Source organism: Ovis aries, chromosome 1 (genome assembly GCF_016772045.2).
Source record: "Ovis aries strain OAR_USU_Benz2616 breed Rambouillet chromosome 1, ARS-UI_Ramb_v3.0, whole genome shotgun sequence".
Taxonomy (NCBI): Eukaryota; Metazoa; Chordata; class Mammalia; order Artiodactyla; family Bovidae; genus Ovis; species Ovis aries.
The window spans coordinates 216,363,313-216,382,093 of record NC_056054.1 but is presented as its reverse complement, the minus strand read 5'-3'; the positions used below and the strand labels follow the sequence as shown (position 1 = coordinate 216,382,093).

The 18,781-nt window shown below is 42.4% G+C and overlaps 1 protein-coding gene across 13 annotated transcripts in view; it reads right to left on the bottom strand.

The window, feature by feature from the left end:
• The window catches only part of PLD1 (phospholipase D1), a 284,231-nt gene extending 271,128 nt beyond the window's left edge, over positions 1-13,103 (bottom strand). For 11 of the 13 annotated variants that reach the window (XR_009595050.1, XR_009595051.1, XM_060393699.1 and 8 more), the window contains exon 1: positions 12,778-12,890. Coding sequence is in view for 2 of the 13 variants with exons in the window: in XM_042234517.2 (XP_042090451.1) it covers positions 12,778-13,088 (311 nt within the window). In the remaining 11 variants the exon portion in view is untranslated. Of the gene's footprint in view, positions 1-12,777 lie in introns of all 13 variants that reach the window. The other 2 variants (XM_042234517.2, XM_060393741.1) reach the window with 1 other exon arrangement.
• Between the last annotated feature and the right edge of the window lie 5,678 nt (positions 13,104-18,781).

Sequence of the window (18,781 nt, the reverse complement as noted above, 5' to 3'; positions counted from 1 at the left end):
AGCAACTCCATAGTGAAGAAACCTTCCAAACACTCCCTTGCAAGGTGATTAAAGTGAACACCAGAAGCAGTAAGTCATGATGACGGTGTGTACCCTTGACGCGATGTGATGAGACCACCTTTGTGGTCTTCCTCTCCAATGTAATCATGAGAAAAACATCATAAACATTCTAATTGAGGTACAGTCTACAAGAAACCTTTGGACTTCCCTGGAGGCTCAGCAGTAAAGAATCTGCCTGCAAGGCAGAAGACCCAGATTCAATCCCTAGATTGGGAAGAGCCCCTGGAGAACGAAATGGTGACCCACTCCAGTATTCTTGCTGGGGAGATCCCATGGACAGAGGAGACTGGCAGGCTACAGAGGAGGCTACCATCCATGGGGTCACAAAAGCGTTACACACGAGTTAGCGACTAAACAACCACCACTGCAAGATACCTATGGGATACCTAACCAGTAACCCTTTAAACATCAAAGTCATAAAAAACATGGAAAGTCTGAGTAAATATCATGGCCCAAAGGAACCTAAGGAGACATGACAACTAAATGTAACATGGTATCCTGGACGGGGTCCTGGAACAGAAAAAGGACATTAGAGAAAACTGAGGAAATCTGAATAAAGTATGGACTTTAATAACAATACATTAGTATTGATTCATTAATTATAACAGAAGTGCCACCCCAATATAAGATGTTAATAAGAGATGAAACCATAGTTTGCCCATGTATACCATCCTCAAAATGGCTAGCCACTCCAGTATTCTTGGGCTTCCCTAGTTAACCATCTGGCTCAGATGGTTAAGAATCTTCCTGCAAAACAGGAGACCTGGGTTCAAACCCTGGGTCAGAAAGATCCCCTGAAGAAGGGAATGGAAACCCACTCCAGTATTCTTGCCTGGAGAATTCCATGGACAGAAGAGCCTGGTGAGATACAGTCATAGGCTCACAAAGAGTCAAACACTGGGCAACCAACACTTTCACTTTTTCACTTCACCATCCTCAAAACTTTTCTGTGAATCTGAAACACAAAGTTTACTTTTTAAAAAATAAATATATAAAATCATGCTTTTTTCAAATGAGATACTTTTATGGAAAGCAAAGTTTAGAGAAGTTCAGAGCTTTGCTCTCTACATCTCTTACCCTAGCTGCTGCTCCAAACCTAGAGCAGACTGAAATCACTATCATGAAAAACTGGGATGTGTTGTAACAAAACACCAGCCCACTGTAGGCAGCCTAGCAGCACCGTGCTGCACAACTCAGTCCAGCCTTTAACTGACTGTATTAGACCACAAACTCTGTGCCAGTGGAACCACATCTTGCTGCTCAAGCACATGCTGAGCACTCGGTTGGCATCAAAAGACCACTGACGAACTTACCAGCACCAGTAGGAGCAGCAAACACAAGGTGATGGCTTTCACCACCAGCCCTACTGGCCTTCCTTGGCCACAGATCTGTAAAATTTACTTCCTCATTAGTCAACTCTGTTCCCTGTGACATCAGATAGGACAAACCTCTCCAGCATGTCCTTCTGGACTCCTGAGTTTTACAGAGTGATGTATAGCCCTCTTACCCCATCACCCCACCCAACACCACCCCAATTGAACTCAAAGAGGGAGGAAAACAGGAATTTCCCCAAATCTATCAGGTTTATTTTACACTACTTTCATGTTTAATTGATCCATTTTATCACAGATTAATCACCCACAGGACAAACAGCTACAGCTGAATCAACCCTTACACGCTCTCTGCAAATAAAAGGAAACATTCATATACAGGGCTACAGATTTTGTTTCCCATCGATTTAGAGTGGCCCTTGTTCCAAATGGCAGTAATATCTCAGCAATGCATCACTGTCCTAAAGGTAACATCTGTGGAATCGGGAAAGAGTGATAACAAGAACTGATGAATCACCTGGGAACCCAGGGTTCACACTAACATCACATACTCACACAGTAGTTCAGAGAGGCATTTTACAATTAGTGAGCACCTACTACATGCCAGGCAAATGCCAGCTCTCATGGAGCTTATGTTCATGTGTAGAAAACTCAGTATTCAAGACGTGAAGAAAAACTCATAGTGATCAGTGCTGGGGTGAAAATCACCCACAGGAATAGCTAGGACAGTGAGGCTATGAGCAAGGTAATGCAGACTAGGCAGGGAGGCAGATTTGATGGTCAGGGAAAGACTTTTCAGAGAGGTGATATTTGAACCTTTCGTCATTGACCCAAATGTCAAAAAGACGCACGCCACGCAGACTCAGAAGAAGGGTGTTTCTGGCAGAGGGAACAGCACAATGCAAAGCCCTGAAGTGGAACCAGGTTGGTACGTTCCAGAAACAGAACTCCCCCCGACCAGCCCCAGAGATGGGCAACTGCAGTTCAGAAAGATGAAAACTGAGGCTAACGTGGGAATAAACCTAGCACAGCTGACTCCCTGCTAGTCTCCACGTACCATGCAGAGCTGTATCCTTAGGTGAGAATCTAGGCCCCAACAGATCTGGGCTCAGGGAGTCAGGCCCTTATCTGAGAAACAGGTTCATGGGGCCAAGAGGCAGACTCTGAAAGTTGTCTCACAGGAAGAGAATTTGAGGCCAAACATAAAAGTCAAGACTCTCCGGCAATGTGGCCAGGGTCCAGTAGCCCAAATGACTTGACACTACACTGGGCACATGGAGCCCCCAGGGCTGGGCAGCAAGTGCCCACAGGGGCCAAGCAGGTACATGGGAGGATCATCAGAATCCCAAAGGAACTCACACTATACTGCACTGAGTCACCCCCACTCCAAGAAACCCAATTTAGTAGGTACATGACAGAACCTGGGACTCTGAATTTAATCAAGCTCCCAGGTGATTTTGTTTAGCCAGACCTTAGAATGGCTAACTGGGAGTGAGGAGAGGGCAAGCTTGCCCTGAACGGGAAAGCTGAATCTGAAGAATCTTATCTCTACAGACAAATAGAATCAAGGATTAAAGTGAATGCAGTTAAGGGAAAATGCACTTGGTATAACTATATGTCCACTCATAATTTATAAAAGTAATAGAAAAGAAAAAGCAAAGTAAAATTTTATAGTCTAATAAAGATTAACTTAAAAATGTATAGCTAATATCATTTAAGGAGAAGTTGAAGGTTTTCTCCTAGGAATAGGAAGAAAGATTGTCTGCTATTACCAATCACACATGCGTGAGTGCTAAGTCACTTCAGTTGAGTTGAACTCTTTGCGACCCCATGGACTGTAGCCCGCCAGGCTCCTCTGTCCATGGGATTCTCAAGACAAGAATACTGGAGTGGGTTACCATGCCCTCCTCCAGGGACTTTCCTGACTGTATTCAACACCATGATAGATGTCATACTTAATGCAATTAAACAAAAAAAAAAGAAAGAAAGAAAGAAATCTTATACAAGTTGGGAAGAAAAAATATAAAGTGGATGCAGCTGAGATAAAGAAAAAAGTATGAAACCAAAATTATACTAGCTAATAGGAAAAGATAGTTAAGAACACTGCACAACTTGGGGTACTCCTTTACCTCCAACTACATCTCCAACTCAAGACACTACTTTTGTTTTCAATATAATGCATTTAACATAAGTTTAAAACCTAAACTTAGGCAATCTGTTGTTTCATAATGGCATGTTTAACAACTGGCTCATGAAATTCCTGAAAATTTAAAACCAGCTCTCAGCATGTCAGTTCCAGTGCACCACTGGCAAAAGCTTCTGGAAAAAAAAAAAAAAAAACAAAACAGTCCACTGCCTTTCCTCTCCTTTCCCTCTTCAGGCCTTCGTCTTCTCTTCCCTCCAACAGCCGTACAGCAGTGCTTTCACGTCTGCTCCAAGGAGCCCCACAGTTCCAGCTGCTAAGGGGCAGCTGCCTGTGCCAGGATGTGGGCAGGGAGGGAGGACACAGCTGGTTCACTGGCCCCATCTAGGAATCCTCAAGGACGGCTGTGCTTAGGGTGTTCTACATACTGGGATTTCAGAGAAGTGTTCATTTAGAAAAGCAGTTCTTAGGGGCAGGGCAGGGGACAGTAACAACAATTTTTTCCTTCAAGTGTGAAAACGGCTGGTGTAGGTTACTGACACACAGTCTGCACTTCCATCCATGAATCATGCAGATATGTGTCACCCACACCCCTAGAAAGTTGGCGAAGCCTGTGGCGCCCTCTTGCCATTTAACATGAAGGCAAGGAACGTGATGGGAGGCATGTTATTCCAACACAGCGCGAACTAGTTCACTCTTCCCTTCAGAGTACACCCTATTGTTAATTCTAAATATACTTTAAAAATATACCTCCATACATACACTCGTCGGAAAAGAAAGACAAATCATGCTTCTCCTACTATAAATAAATGCCACCCTGCGTGTGCACATGCAGACAGTGTGTCTGATTCTTTCTGACCCCATGGACTGCAGCCCAGCAGGCTCCTCTGTCCACGGGATTTTCCAGCAAGAATACTGGAGTGGGTTGCTATTTCCTTCTCCAAGGGATCTTCCCCACCCAGGGATCGAGAGATGTCTCTTGCATCTCCTGCTTTTGGCAGGTGGATTCTTTACCACTGTGCCACTGGTCTCCTGCATCGCGGGCGGATTCTTTACCAGCTGAGCCACCAGGGAAGCCACTGCACCACCTGCGAAGCCCAAATGCCATCCTATGTTTGTAAATTAAGAAAAAATCAAATTTTCTACCTAATGTCAAAACATATACCGAAAAGCATGATTATCAAAGGCATATAGCCCATTATCCCTAGTTGTAACTAGCTCTGTTGCCTGAAGCTTTCCTATTGCTTCTCATCACTGGGGTCTCACGGAATGCCATACTTACTCAAGAATTCATCTCAGGAAAAATTCATTTCCCCCTGGTCCATATTCCCATAAGGTCCCACCTCCATGTCTCCTCCAACAGTGATTTGCTTGGCTATTTAGGGATGTCACTCCTGCTAGACCTGGGATGGAGTGGGGAGAGCTTTTCGAAAGACGGCAACTAACATTTATTGTGTCATTTCTATGTTCCAGTTGTTATTTAGTTGCTAAGCTGGGTCCAACCCTTTTACAATCCCACGGACTATAGCCCGCCAGGCTCTTCTGTCCGTGGGATGCTCCAGGTAAGAATACTGGAGTGAGTTGCCATTTCCTTCTCCAGGGGATCTTCCCGACCCAGGGATTGAATCTGCATCTCTGCACTGGCAGGCAGATTCTTTACCACCGAGGCACCAGGAAATCCCAGGCTCTAAGCTAAATGCTTTACAGGCGTCATTTCCTGCAGTCCCCACAATAATCCTATGAGATAGGTATGATTTTTATCCCCATTCTACAGATAGGGAAACCAAGGTATAGGGGACTTTTAAGTTATTTGTCTCAGGCCACATGGTGCTCGAGTCCTCAGGCTCCTAGGACAAGGACTGTGGTCATTACTCCTGGTGAGGAACTTGTGGGGCTCAACTGTGCCTTACTGTTATTTACCTTACTCACTTTACAAGACCTGGTTTGATTCATCACTGCCCCATCATCCTACATTTCCAGACAAGACAGTGGCAGATTGGGGTTGGGACCGGGGTTAGGGTAAAAAAAATCTTTGCTCCATGTTCCTAGCTTTGAAATATTTAGCATCTACAAAATTCTATCAGGTGATTCTTTTTTTCCTTAAGATAATATGATTTTGGAACCCACACCTCAATCCTCTGCTACCTCCCCAATCTCCTTATTTCAAAGGACTCTTTCATCAGAATTCAGGTAGAAAATAATGCAGGAAAAGACCAATGAAATGAGTAAACTGGCTGCAAATTCAAAATGCCACAGACTGTCCACTGCACTTCTACAAGTTTATTTCTGAAAGTTAAGTGGCACAGCAGAACAAATCAATAAGTAAAACATTCATTATAATAATCTTTTCTGGAAATATTTACATATTTTGAATAAAATGAATCACACCGATTCAGCTCACATCTAATTGTACACGACAATGAGCAGCGGAGACGCAAAAGTGAAAAAAAACAGTCAGTGACCTCTCATGGGGAAGACAAGCGATAAAATAATTGAAAACCCAGTGATTCTAATATCATGCTATATGTAAAACCATTCATAAAAAAGAGTGTAAACAAAAATAGACTAGGTTAGTATGAAGATTCCAAGCAGGGGCTAAGAGTTACCTGGTATCTCTTTGTCCACATGCTTTATTGATTAGCAGTGATTTTAAGCAACAATAAGATCACTTCAAGATAAAGACTTGAATGTAAGACCTGAAACCATAAAGCTCCTAGAAGAAAACATAGGCAGTATGCACTTTGACAGTGGTCTTAGCGATATCTTTCTGGATTTGTCTCCTCAGGCAAGGGAAACAAAAGTAAAAATGAACAAGTGGGACTAAATCAGACTAAAAAGTTTCTGAACAGCAAAGGAAACTATCAACAAAATGAAAAGACAACCTACCAAATGGGAAAAGATGTTTACAAACCATATATTCAATAAAGGGTTGACATCTAAAATATAAAAAGAACTCATATAACAACAAAAAAACAAACAACCCAATTTAAAAATGGGCAGAGGAGATGAATAAACATTTTTCCAAGAAGACATACAGATGGCTAATGGGCACATGAAGAAATGTTCAACATCACTAATTATTATGGAAATCCAAATCAAAACCACAATGAGGTATCACCACATGCCTGTTACAAAGGCTATGATCAAAAAGGCAAGAAATAACAAGCTGGCAAGGAAGTAGAGAAAGGGGAAGCTTCATACACTGTTGATGGGACTGTAAATGGCTGCAGCCATTTTGGGAAATAGTGTGGAGATCCCTCAAAAAATTAAGTCTAGAACTACTGTATGATCCAGCTGTCCTGTTTCTGCATAGTTAGCCAAATAATAAAAAACACTAATTAAAAAAGATATATGCACCTCTATGTTCATTACAGCATTATTTATAATGGATATGGAGACAACTTAAGTGCCCATGAATGAATGAATGGATAAAGAAGATGTGGAATCCTCAGATTAAAAATTAATTATTAGATGTGTGAACGTGGCTAATTGCTTCTCTGAGGCCTAGCATTCTAAACTGTAAATGGGAGCATCAGTAATGTTGTTTGGCTTGCAAATGAGGTCATGTGTGGGAAGACAATGTAAAGGCGCATGGCATTCCTAGACATGAACATTAACTGGTGGACGGTTTAACCTCTCATGCTACGTTACTGATCCAAATGGAGAAGGCCTGTGGAGGCCCAGGAATACTGAAGCTCCATGAGGATGTCTGGTGACTTTAACTTTAGTGAACACTAACAAGTTGGAAAATACATTTTTAAATATGCCTTTTAAACGTTGCTAAAGAGTGGATTTAAACAACTTTGTAAAATAAATGACTGTTTAAAAAAAAGACGTGATAATTACAATGGAATATTACTCAGCCAAGAAAAAGATGAAATCCAGCCTTTTGAACAGTATAACTGGACCTTGAGGATATTATGTTAAGTGAAAACAAATACTATATGATTTCACTCATTTGTTAAAATACAAACTAAAAAGCAAAAAAAAAAAATTTAAACAAACCAAACACATAGATACAGAGAACAAAGTAGTGAGTTGCTAGAGTGAAAGGGTTGGGGGGGTGGGAGGGATGGTGGGGAGGATGAAATGGATAAGGGGGATCAAATATATGGAGATAGATGTAACTAAAAATTTTGGTGGCTGTAGTGTATACAGGGGCTTCCCAGGTGGCACTAGTGGTAAAGAACCTGCCTGGCAAAGCAGGAGACGTAAGAAATGTGGGTTGGATCCCTGGGTTGGGAAGATCCCCTGAAGGAGGGCATGACAACCCACTCCAGTACTATTGCCTGGAGAATCCCATGGACAGAGGAACCTGGCAGGCTACAGGCCATAGGGTCACAAAGAGTCAGACACGACTGAAGGGACTTAGCACAGCAGAGCGCAGCACAGTGTATCCAGAAGTAGAAATGGAATGCTGTACACATGAAACTTACATAATGTTATAAATCAATGTTAACTCAATAGAAAAACCATAAATAAATAATCACTTTAAGATAAACCAAAGAAAAGATAATTTTCATCTACACTTGACATTTCAAAGGGATTGTTACGCAGAATCACACAGAAGCTCAAGCTTGTGTAAAGAACTGACCAAACTTTCAGCACCCTGTCTTCCCCTGTGCTGGTTCCCCTCCGCACTGGCTTCTCCCTCCCACTCCACCACCTGCTTTTTCCCATGTTTATTCCTTATTCTCCTTCATCCAAATTCACTTACTGTCTGCAAGAGCCTACTTTGGAAAAAAAAAAAATCACTGTTGAATACTGAACTTTGATTTTCCTGTCCTTAATATAAAGTTTGTCAATTTATGCCCTTAGAAGTCTCTCCCTCTCTCAACAAAAGAGCCGACCAGACAGAGTTATTTTTATTTCCCTGTTGCTCTTGGCTGATTTTCTTTTGTGCGTCAGAGGCTTTCAAAAGGTTCCCAACTCCAGATCCAAAAAGTGCAAAAAATGATTGAGTACAGAATAAAATATTCCTCTCATCCAGAGGGGAACTTGAGGTCACAGGCTGGGGAAGGAATTGGGGTTCTGGAGCCCTACAGCAAGACTTTCCATGGCCTACGGTCAGCCACAAGCTTCTGTTCTGTCCACCTGGGATAAAACCCAGGCCTTCATTTGGCAGATTAGCTCTGGGATGGTCATGCTTCTGCTGCTGCTGCTGCTAAGTCGCTTTAGTCATGTCCAACTCTGTGCGACCCCATAGACGGCAGCCCACCAGGCTCCCCCTTCCCCGGGATTCTCCAGGCAAGAGCACTGGAGTGGGTTGCCATTTCTTTCTCCAATGCATGAAAGTGAAAAGTGAAACTGAAGTCGCTCAGTCATGTCTGACTCTTCGCGACCCCATGGACTGCAGCCTATCAGGCTCCTCCATCCATGGGATTTTCCAGGCAAGAGTACTGGTCATATGATTATTAAAATACAGAAGTATTTCCTCCCTGATTGGCAAATACTGCCTCCCTATACACACATCCTGGCCTCCAAGACTCTTTCAGGATCCCTGTCCAAAACTCCTCACAATCAAGAGGCAAGAAGACCAGCAGCAGAGACTCTCTAGGACCCTGTCTCAGTGCTCACAGAGCCTGACAAAACCACACTCCACTTTAATTTCTGCTAGTGAAAAATGTGTGCATGTGTATGTGTGTGTGAAAGCTGCTCAGTCATGTCCCACTCTTTGCGACCCCATGGACTATAGCCCACAAGGCTCCTCTGTCCATGGGATTTCCCAGGCAAGAATACTGGAGAGGGTTGCCATTTCATTCTCCAGATGAAAAATAAAGGAATTGAATGGGTTGTCTGAGCTGCACTTCGATTGCAATTATGCCAAGTTATTATTCCCTAAGGATAAGGACAAGACAGCAATATAACAATATGAAAAAAATTGTTAGGAGGGTGGAATCTCTGGCTATTTTTTTCTGATGAGACAGCAGTGCCAAAACCCTGCGTTCAAGATGCCTGCAATGGAATCCCAGCTCTGCCATAGGCTAGCTTGCTGTACCTCCAATGACTCATCTATAAAAGGGGCTGGTAGGACTATTACATACCTACTTCACAGGGTTATCTTGAGAATAAAATGTGCTCATGTGTGTAAAATGCTTAGAATAGTGTCTGGTGCACAGACAGTACCTTTAAGTGTTGACTGAATACACAAATCATTTTGTATTCTGTCACAGAATGTTTGTTCAATAAATTAAAAAATTAAGCAAGTTTCACAACACAAAAGAAACAAAAAAGCAGCTGTGACACTATGAAACGCCTACTATATACTTTCATTTAAAAACCCGGCATTAAAACATCTGGGATACAGATTTTACACTGGCCTGTGAATTTAGGGAAATACATTGGAAGGCATTTCCACTACAGCATGAGACAGGATTTGTACCATCCCTTTTCTAATCAGAAATGTCACAGGCTTATGAGACATTTAGGGTATGAGTTTCTCATTTTAACCCTGCAAAAACATTTATCCACACCCTGGTGGGAGAATACATTTTATTTTGTGGTGCTAAGACTTAAAGAATTAAAAACATCAAACCAGGTCCTGCACAGCTACAGCTTCTCTTATGTACACAGTGACTCAAACTAAGAGTTTAAAGGGTCACATCTTATGTACTGGGTCCTCTGGGTCCATCAATGTTTAGTAAACATCTAGAGTGGAAAGGAAACTGCTACACCTAGGAGCTAGCTCAATCAAAACTCCTTTTAGTTAAAAGGGTGCACAACCTGAGCTCGAGCATAATTTGGAAACATGCTACAGAGCTGCTAAGGAGACAAAGGAATTTCATCTGTTAGAGATTAAGGAGAGAAAACTACCAACAACAACTCTAGGGAATTCCCTGGCCATCCAATGGTTAGGACTCCGCACTCTCACTGCTCAGGACACGGGTTTAGTCCCTTGTCTGGGAACTAAGACTCTGAAAGCCACTGGCACATCCAGAAAACAAACAAACAGAAAAACTCTCTGGTGGGCTGCAGTCCATGGGGTCGCGAAGAGTCTTACACGACTGAGCGACTTCAGTTTCACTTTTCACTTTTATGCATTGGAGAAGGAAATGGCAACCCACTCCAGTGCCCTTGCCTGGAGAATCCCAGGGATGGGGGAGCCTGGTGGGCTGCCGTCTATGGGGTCGCACAGAGTTGAACATGACTGAAGTGACTTAGCAGCAGCAGCAGCAACAGCAGCAGCAAGCTTATCCTCTGGGTTTCCCAGGTGGTAAAAAAAACCCGCCTGCCAATGCAAGAGACTTAAGAGATGAGGTTCAATCCCTGGGTCAGGAAGATCCCCTGGAGGAGAGCCAGGCAACCCACTCAAGTATTCTTGCCTGGAGAATCCCATGGACAGAGGAGCCTGACGGGCTATAGCCAATAGGGTTGCAAAGAGTTGGACACGACTGAAGCAACCTAGCGCAGGAGTTTATCCTCACAGAGTAAAGTATTAGGGCTTTCCTGATGGGGATAAAATTTACTAAACACAGTCTGGTTATACCTTTTCAACTTTCTTCTTTAAAAGTGAATTTCTCTAAAAATATGAGAAGGAACTCAGACTTCGCTTAGTGAGAAAACTAAAGCTTGTATTGTAGTCATTCGCATTGAAATGTTATTAAAACTAAAAAAATAAAGAGTTGTGGAGGGATAGTTGTGATGGGAGCACAATAATATGAAAGTACTTAATGCCACTGAATTACATACTAAAAAATGGTTAAAATGAAAAATTTTATGTTATGTATATCAACACAACAAAAATAAAATAACATGGAAAACCCTATAAGAGTTAAAGGTAAATGAATTTTGTAACAAATCATTTTTAATTAAGAAATGCACATTTAGTAATCGGACAACTTCCAAGGAGCAGGATCTCCCACTGCCTAGTTGTAAGCGAATCAACAAGCCTAAATACAGCATTTCTAGGCGTGGTTCCCAAATACTCTAACATCAGGTACAAACATGTTACAGACACACCTTTCTCAAAGCCTTAACTACTCACACTTTTCATATGGATTGTGAGTTATACTAGATCCTGAGAAGACAAGCAGGGAGCTCAGACAATTAGTGAAAAGATCCTAAAACAACATTTAAAGGCTGTGTACAAATTCAAGCTAAAAGACTGTGCCCTATTCACTTGTATGTTATCATAAAACAATGCTGAAAGAAAATCTTATTCAAAGAGGCAGTGTGTAATTGTGGAGTCTGTTAATAGTTCAAACTATAGATTAATTTTCATTCTTTAGACTTTCATTGCGCCACCTTTAGTTAGCCATTTAACATAGCACCGAGGTCTGGGGATACCTGGCCTCCCTGAAGCCCTGAGAAAGCACTCAAAGGGCGGTCTAAACTGAAACCGGTAGGCCTGGCAAGTAAAGTAAGGGAACTCCTCATTTCGGGGAAAAACTTAGGGATAATCAAACGCATAAACGGTTGTGGTCCTTAAGAACCTACTTGCCTTTAGTACTTTACAAAGACAGTAAAGATGGCAATAATCCGAAACTAGAAGGAGCAAATACAGGCGTGGAGATAGTTCTGAAGGGCCTCACACAATCCTATCCTAGGCTTGAAGCTCCACTTTCTTGGATCTGAGACCTAAGTCCCACATACCTGAAGCTGGAGCCCCTTTATACACACCCAGGTCCTTGCGCCCTTATCCCTGCCCCGCCCCGGCGTCATCACTTCGTGGGCGCCACAGCTGGCAGCTGTGTAGTCACACGCCCAGGACGGTGCATCTGGAGGGCTGGGCGCTCAGCCTCGGGACACAGCACTTCCTGGTTGCTTTGGGATACTGTTCCTACCGCCACCGCCATCTCGGTCATCCCACAGCACAAGCGGACCCCAGGGCCGCGAGATGACCTAGAGTCACCGGACACACTTGTACTGGGGGCCCCGCGGCGAGCTAGACGGATACACCTGCAGAAGACGCCCTCAACTTCGGCCTGGAGCCAGCGCGGCTCTGCAGTCCAGAGCCACCTGCCCCGGCAAAAGTGCGCGCCCAAGTTGACGGCGTCGACTCTGCAGGAATCCGGGCCGAAGGCATGCACTGGAGGCCCCCGAATGCTGCCAAGGAGGCCGGTCCCGCGAGGCCGCAGGGAGCTGGTGCCCGTCGCCGACGCCGCTGCCAAGGCTGCGTCCAAGTTGGGCGGGGAAGGGCCCACTGCCGGCGGCCGTCGGGAGGAGGGACGGAAAGCGAGCGCGGCGGAAACCCGCTCCCGCTGGAGCTGTGCGCGCCCCCGGCGGCGGCCGCGCGGCTCCTACCTGTGGCGTGAGGGCGGCCTCAGGAACCTGCGCGGTGGCGGCGGATTCTCGGGGCTCCCGCGCAGCTGGCACCGCTGGAGGCAGGGGAGCAGGGAAAGAGGCCGGGCCAGAGTGGGGACCGCGCCGTCGCCCGGAACTCCGCGCCGGGATTCGCGCTGGCCCAGCAGGGGTGGGGCGAGGCGGTGCCGGGCGAGGCAAGTCTCCGCGCAGGCTGGACGCCCCCGCCGGGTAGGAGGTCTCCGGCCTCTAAACCTCTTTGCTGGTCCGTGTTTCTGACTCTTTTCTCCCAAAGTTTCATAATTCAACCGCATCAATCTAGGGTATGTTCACTAGCATTACTACTACTATTATTATTATTATATCGGGCACTCTTGAGCCGCCAAGTGTGCAGGCACGGTTGTAGGAGCTTCGCCTACATAATCTTAGTCTCGTCTACTGCAGTTGGTAGCCACAAACGGTGAATTTTACAACTAGGGAACAGGAACCAAAAAGTGATACAACTTGTCAGAGGTGACACAAGAACTGGGATCTTTGTTGACGTCATCTATAAGCCGTCTTCCAACTCCTTGGCTTCATGTGTTATCAAGCAAGGAAAGTGAGACTCTGAAGTAACCAGAGTCTTAAGGTCACCCAATCGAGAACGCAGAAGACGGGAATTTGTGTCTTGATGTCTTTGAAGTTCAAACTTCAGAAATCTTCGTATAAAATAATAAATCAGGAGTAAAGCATGGAAAATTCCATTCCACCCATTGTTGTTCAGTTGCTCAGTCATGTCTGACCCTTTGCGGCCCCATGGGCTGGAGCACGCCAGACTTCCCTGTCCTTCACCATCTCCCATGAAACTGTCCAAATACAGCAGTTTTGATGTCCACTTGGAATAAAGTCTTAAGAAAAAAAAAAAAAGTTGTCATGTGACTTGACTAGCAGTCATTTGGGAATATAAGCTTTGAGTATAGGCCACCCTATCCTCATTACACAATGCTGCCTTCTCCCAAAGCCAAAGGAAGCTATCGCCTTCATGGACCCCAGACTCTTAACAACGATGGCCTCTTTAAAGTTCGAGGTGGATATTGCAAGGCTGAGACTGAGTTACATAATGTCTTACTGCACACATGGAACCACATGAAATGAAAAATATAATATTCCAGTCCAAAGTGAAATTATTGTCTGGATCTCTGTTTTTCCTGTAACCTATAGTTGCTTAGCTCCCGCTGGACTACGTTCTTGCCTCTTGAGCACATCTTTTCCTAATGATAGAAGAGTCACTCAGCCTTCATTCTTTCCTTGTTGACGGAAATGATTGATGTCTTTTGAATCCAATGATACTGACAGATTTTTACAGTTACACACATGGTCCTCTGAGCATACAGAGGAGTTTGGCAAGTGTAAGACAAGCATGTTATTGAACAAATGAATACCCTTTCCTCCCCTTTTCTCAAGTTTTATTAGTCGAAGATGATTTGATAAGTATTATACACACAAGTAATGCACTCTTACAAGCTTGTCCTTAGAAGTTATAACAAACACTTTTAATTGAGAAGTGGCAGGCTATAAAATTTACAAGTGTTATCATTAAAACATTTGGCAATAGGTTTTTCTATTAACTATAATTAGAAATAAAATTAAGTGCCCTCACTGTAATTGAATTTCTACTTCCCTGAGCTAGAGGAATAAAATAGAAAAAGGCCATATGTTGTTTAGAGATAAGCTATGGACTGTCAAAGATAAGTTTTATATATAGTATGATTCTGCATGTGATTATTCTGTTGCCCTGAGAGATTTAGTGATTGTTGGTTGCTGTTTTTCCAAATTTTGCATATCTTCAGAGATTTCAAGAAAAAAATGACTAAGGAATCCTCATATATATCCATCTGGATACATATTTGACATTTTAATCAGACACATGGTATTCTAAATACTCTTCGAAGTTTATCTTTTCTTCTCAGTATAAAAGCAATATATGCCCATTTTGTAATTTTTACATTTATATTTTACAAAAATATAAAGTTTTGGAGACTGCAGAATTTCTTAAAGTTACTGCCTTTTGCACACACACCCATTATCAACATTTTGTTATATTTTCTTTTTGTTTATTTTCCATAAAGATTTGTTACAAAATTAACACCTTATTGTACAATTTAGAATCTTATTTTTCTCACAGAATATTTATAAATTGAGTAATTTTTTACCACTCCTAAGTTTTTTAAAAAAATATTTAGTGGTGAAGAATATTCTAATTATTTACTTATCTATGCATCTATTGATGGCTTTTGTTTTTTCCTGTGTGATACTATTGCTGTTCTTGCTATTTGCATTAATACTCTTAATAGAAACATTATATATATATAATTTATAGAATAAGTAAAATTTACATACTAATGTGCTTCCCTAGATTTTCTCTTATGGTGTATTTTATATGTACACTGCAATCCAGGTCATCTAGGTCATTTGGGGATGCCCAGTGTCCATCATCTTTTCTGATGATTCCATTTCATTATGATTATAGTGTATAGTTTCAGCAAGAGGGCAATATGAGGCAGTGATCTCCAAGGCAAAAGGCAGATCCTTCCTCTCTCTTCCCACCACACTTTATTTACCCTGCAGGCCAGAGGGACTGAATCCCAAGGAATGACGGAGTAGAGAGTGTCTGGGGCTGGGCTTGCTGAGCACAAGCAGGAGCAGCCTCAGCAGCAGCTTTGCCCTAATCGGGGTGACCCAGTCAGAGACAATTTCCCACTTCCTGATTTGTTTTTTTAACCCTCTGGCACTTCCTCTGTATCTGTTGGTTCCAGTCTTGTCTCCCAGACTTACCTAGAGTCTTTGAGTCCCTGGTGCCCTTTTCTTTGAGAAAACAAGTTTGTATCCATTGCTTACCTTTCTATAGATAATCCTTACTAACATAACTTGTGTGACTTCTACATCATTCCCTCCACCTAATGGTCCCCTAACTAGTGCTTCACTTATTTGCTGTGAATGCTAATTAACTAACCATAGTACACATGGTACTCCAGAAACAGTATGAAACAGGATATTTTATCCTCGGTCACCTGCTTACATAAATCACTTTAGCCATCATACAGTGACAGAATGAAAGATGAGAACAGTGTGGCTATCAAGGCTTAAAATTTTTTAAAAAAGCACTTGACAGTGGTTGGTACCAGGAAATCTCAAGAGAGAATGAGGAACAGAGTGGACATTGTCACGGTATACAGAAGCTGTGTCTCCAGAGCTTCATTTTAGCTTCCTGTGGGCCATTCATATATTTCATAATTTCTCCCAACAACGGTCAGTTTGTGGGCTACCACGTGACTCTAAAAAAGGGCCACACTGATGCCTACAACCCCAGCTGAAACAGAGCTAATCTTCTCAGTTACTCTTTGCCAGTCCCTTTGAAGTTTTTCATATCCAAAGGCCCAAAAAATCCAACTCCCCCAGCAGTCATTAATAAGTTTAAAAACTTGTTTAAAATATTGTTACATCTTCAGTGTTTACATGTTTTTTAAAATTGTATTCGTTTTCATGGATTTGTACATTTATACATAGTATCATGATTATTAAATGAGAAAATATGCATGATGATTTAAAAGAGTGAATATTTGGTTAGCACAATTGTATGTCAATGGTTGCTACAATTGTATTAAAGTAACTATAAAAAACAACAATAATCAGTTCCCCCCAAAATCTGTAAATTGCACAGTAAAAAAAGTTGTGTCAAGGAGGTATTTCTCTAGGAATACATAATAAAGGAAAACTAACATTTTCAAAGCTAATGTGTTTTATACAAACATCTATGTATTTTTAACTTTTAAACTTAATATCAAGTATAAGCTTTCATTTAATCATACGTTATAAAACCCATTATGTTGCAGGTACTGTTTTAGTAAAGGGTTTTTATAATGTTAAGTTAAAAAGAGGATACTATATGAATAAAACAAGTGAAACCTCTGTTTTCCTATAGGAGAACAAACTGAAATATGTAGGAGATGAAAGGTACTATGAAGAAATATAAACCCAGATAAAGGAAAAGATAAAGACTTCCAGGATGAGGTTGAGGGAGGCTGACAAGAGAAGGCTTCTCTAATCGGGTAACACCAGAGCAGAAAAAAAGGAGCAAAGCTTCCAGACAGATGTATGGAAGAAGAGCATCCAGGAGGAGGGTCTAGGTTGTATGAAGGCCACGAGGTAGAAACATATTTGGGATTTTCAGTGAAGAGTGAGGAAACAAAGGTGAATTGAATGGTGTGAGCAGGGGAAAAAAGTAACAGAAAATGTAGTCAGAAGGGTGACCAAGAGCAAGTTCTTAAGAGGAAGCAGTTTGAATTAATGTTTTGTTTTGCCTTTTATATACTGAAGTACAGTTAATTGACAATGTGGTGTTAGTCTCAGGTATACAACAAAGTGATTCTTTTTCAGATTCTTTTCCCTTATAGGTTATTACAAGACATTGAGTATAGTTCCTGTGCTACACAGAAGGTCTTTGTTGGTTATCTATTTTATACACAGTAATGTGTATGTGTTGAATTTAAACTTAATTGATTATTAAGAGCTTAAGGCTGGGGAGTGACGTAATCGAACTTCTGTTTTAGAAGGACTGCACTGACTGCTGTCTGGAGACTAGCCTGCATGGGGATGAGGGTAGAAGCATGAAGATCAAGCAACAGTCCAAGGAAAGAGAGAATGGAGTGAGAGTCATGGAGGTGTTGGGAGGGGTCAGATTCTGCACCTTATTATAGATAGGAAAGGACCCAGTATTCAGGAAAGCCAAATGCTCAGGAGGTGCCTTCCTCATCAAGGACATTCGTTACTTCTTGACCATATAGACTTCCTTGGGAAATGAATTAGTGACAGCATCAGTTCAGTTCAGCTCAGTCGCTCAGTCGTGTCTGACTCTTTGTGACCCCATGAATTGCAGCACGCCAGGCCTCCCTGTCCATCACCAACTCCCGGAGTTCACTCAGACTCAAGTCCATCAAGTCAGTGATGCCATCCAGCCATCTCATCCTCTGTCGTCCCCTTCTCCTCCTGCCCCCAATCCCTCCCAGCATCAGAGTCTTTTCCAGTGAGTCAACTCTTCGCATGAGGTGGCCAAAGTACTGGTGTTTCAGCTTCAGCATCATTCCTTCCAAAGAAATCCCAGGGCTGATCTCCTTCAGAATGGACTGGTTGGATCTCCTTGCAGTCCAAGGGACTCTCAAGAGTCTTCTCCAACACCACACTTCAAACGCATCAATTCTTTGGCACTCAGCCTTCTTCACTGTCCAACTTTCACATCCATACATAACCACAGGAAAAACCATAGCCTGACTAGACGGACCTTTGTTGGCAAAGTAATGTCTCTGCTTTTGAATATGCTATCTAGGTTGGTCATAACTTTTCTTCCAAGGAGTAAGCGTCTTCTTTTAATTTCATGGCTGCAGTCACCATCTGCAGTGATTTTGGAGCCCCCAAAAATAAAGTCTGACACTGTTTCCATTGTTTCCCTATCTATTTCCCATGAAGTGATGGGACCGGATGCCATGATCTTTGTTTTCTGAATGTTGAGCTTTAAGCCAACTTTTTCACTCTTCACTTTCACTTTCATCAAGAGGCTTTTGAGTTCCTCTTCACTTTCTGCCATAAGGGTGGTGTCATTTGCATATCTGAGATTATTGATATTTCTCCCGGCAATCTTGATTCCAGCTTGTGTTTTCTTCCAGTTGATTCCAGCTTGTGTTTTCTTCCAGTCCAGCGTTTCTCGTGATGTACTCTGCATATAAGTTAAATAACCAGGGTGACAATATACAGCCTTGACGTACTCCTTTTCCTATTTGGAACCAGTCTGTTGTTCCACGTCCAGTTCTTTTTTTTTTTTTTTTCCATGTCCAGTTCTAACTGTTGCTTCCTGCATCAGTGGAGCCCAATTAGTAGCATTACTGCTACATTTTTTCATGTTCATTTTTTAAAAAATTTTATTAGAATATAGTTGATTTACAATATTATGTTAATATCAGGTGTACCACAGTGA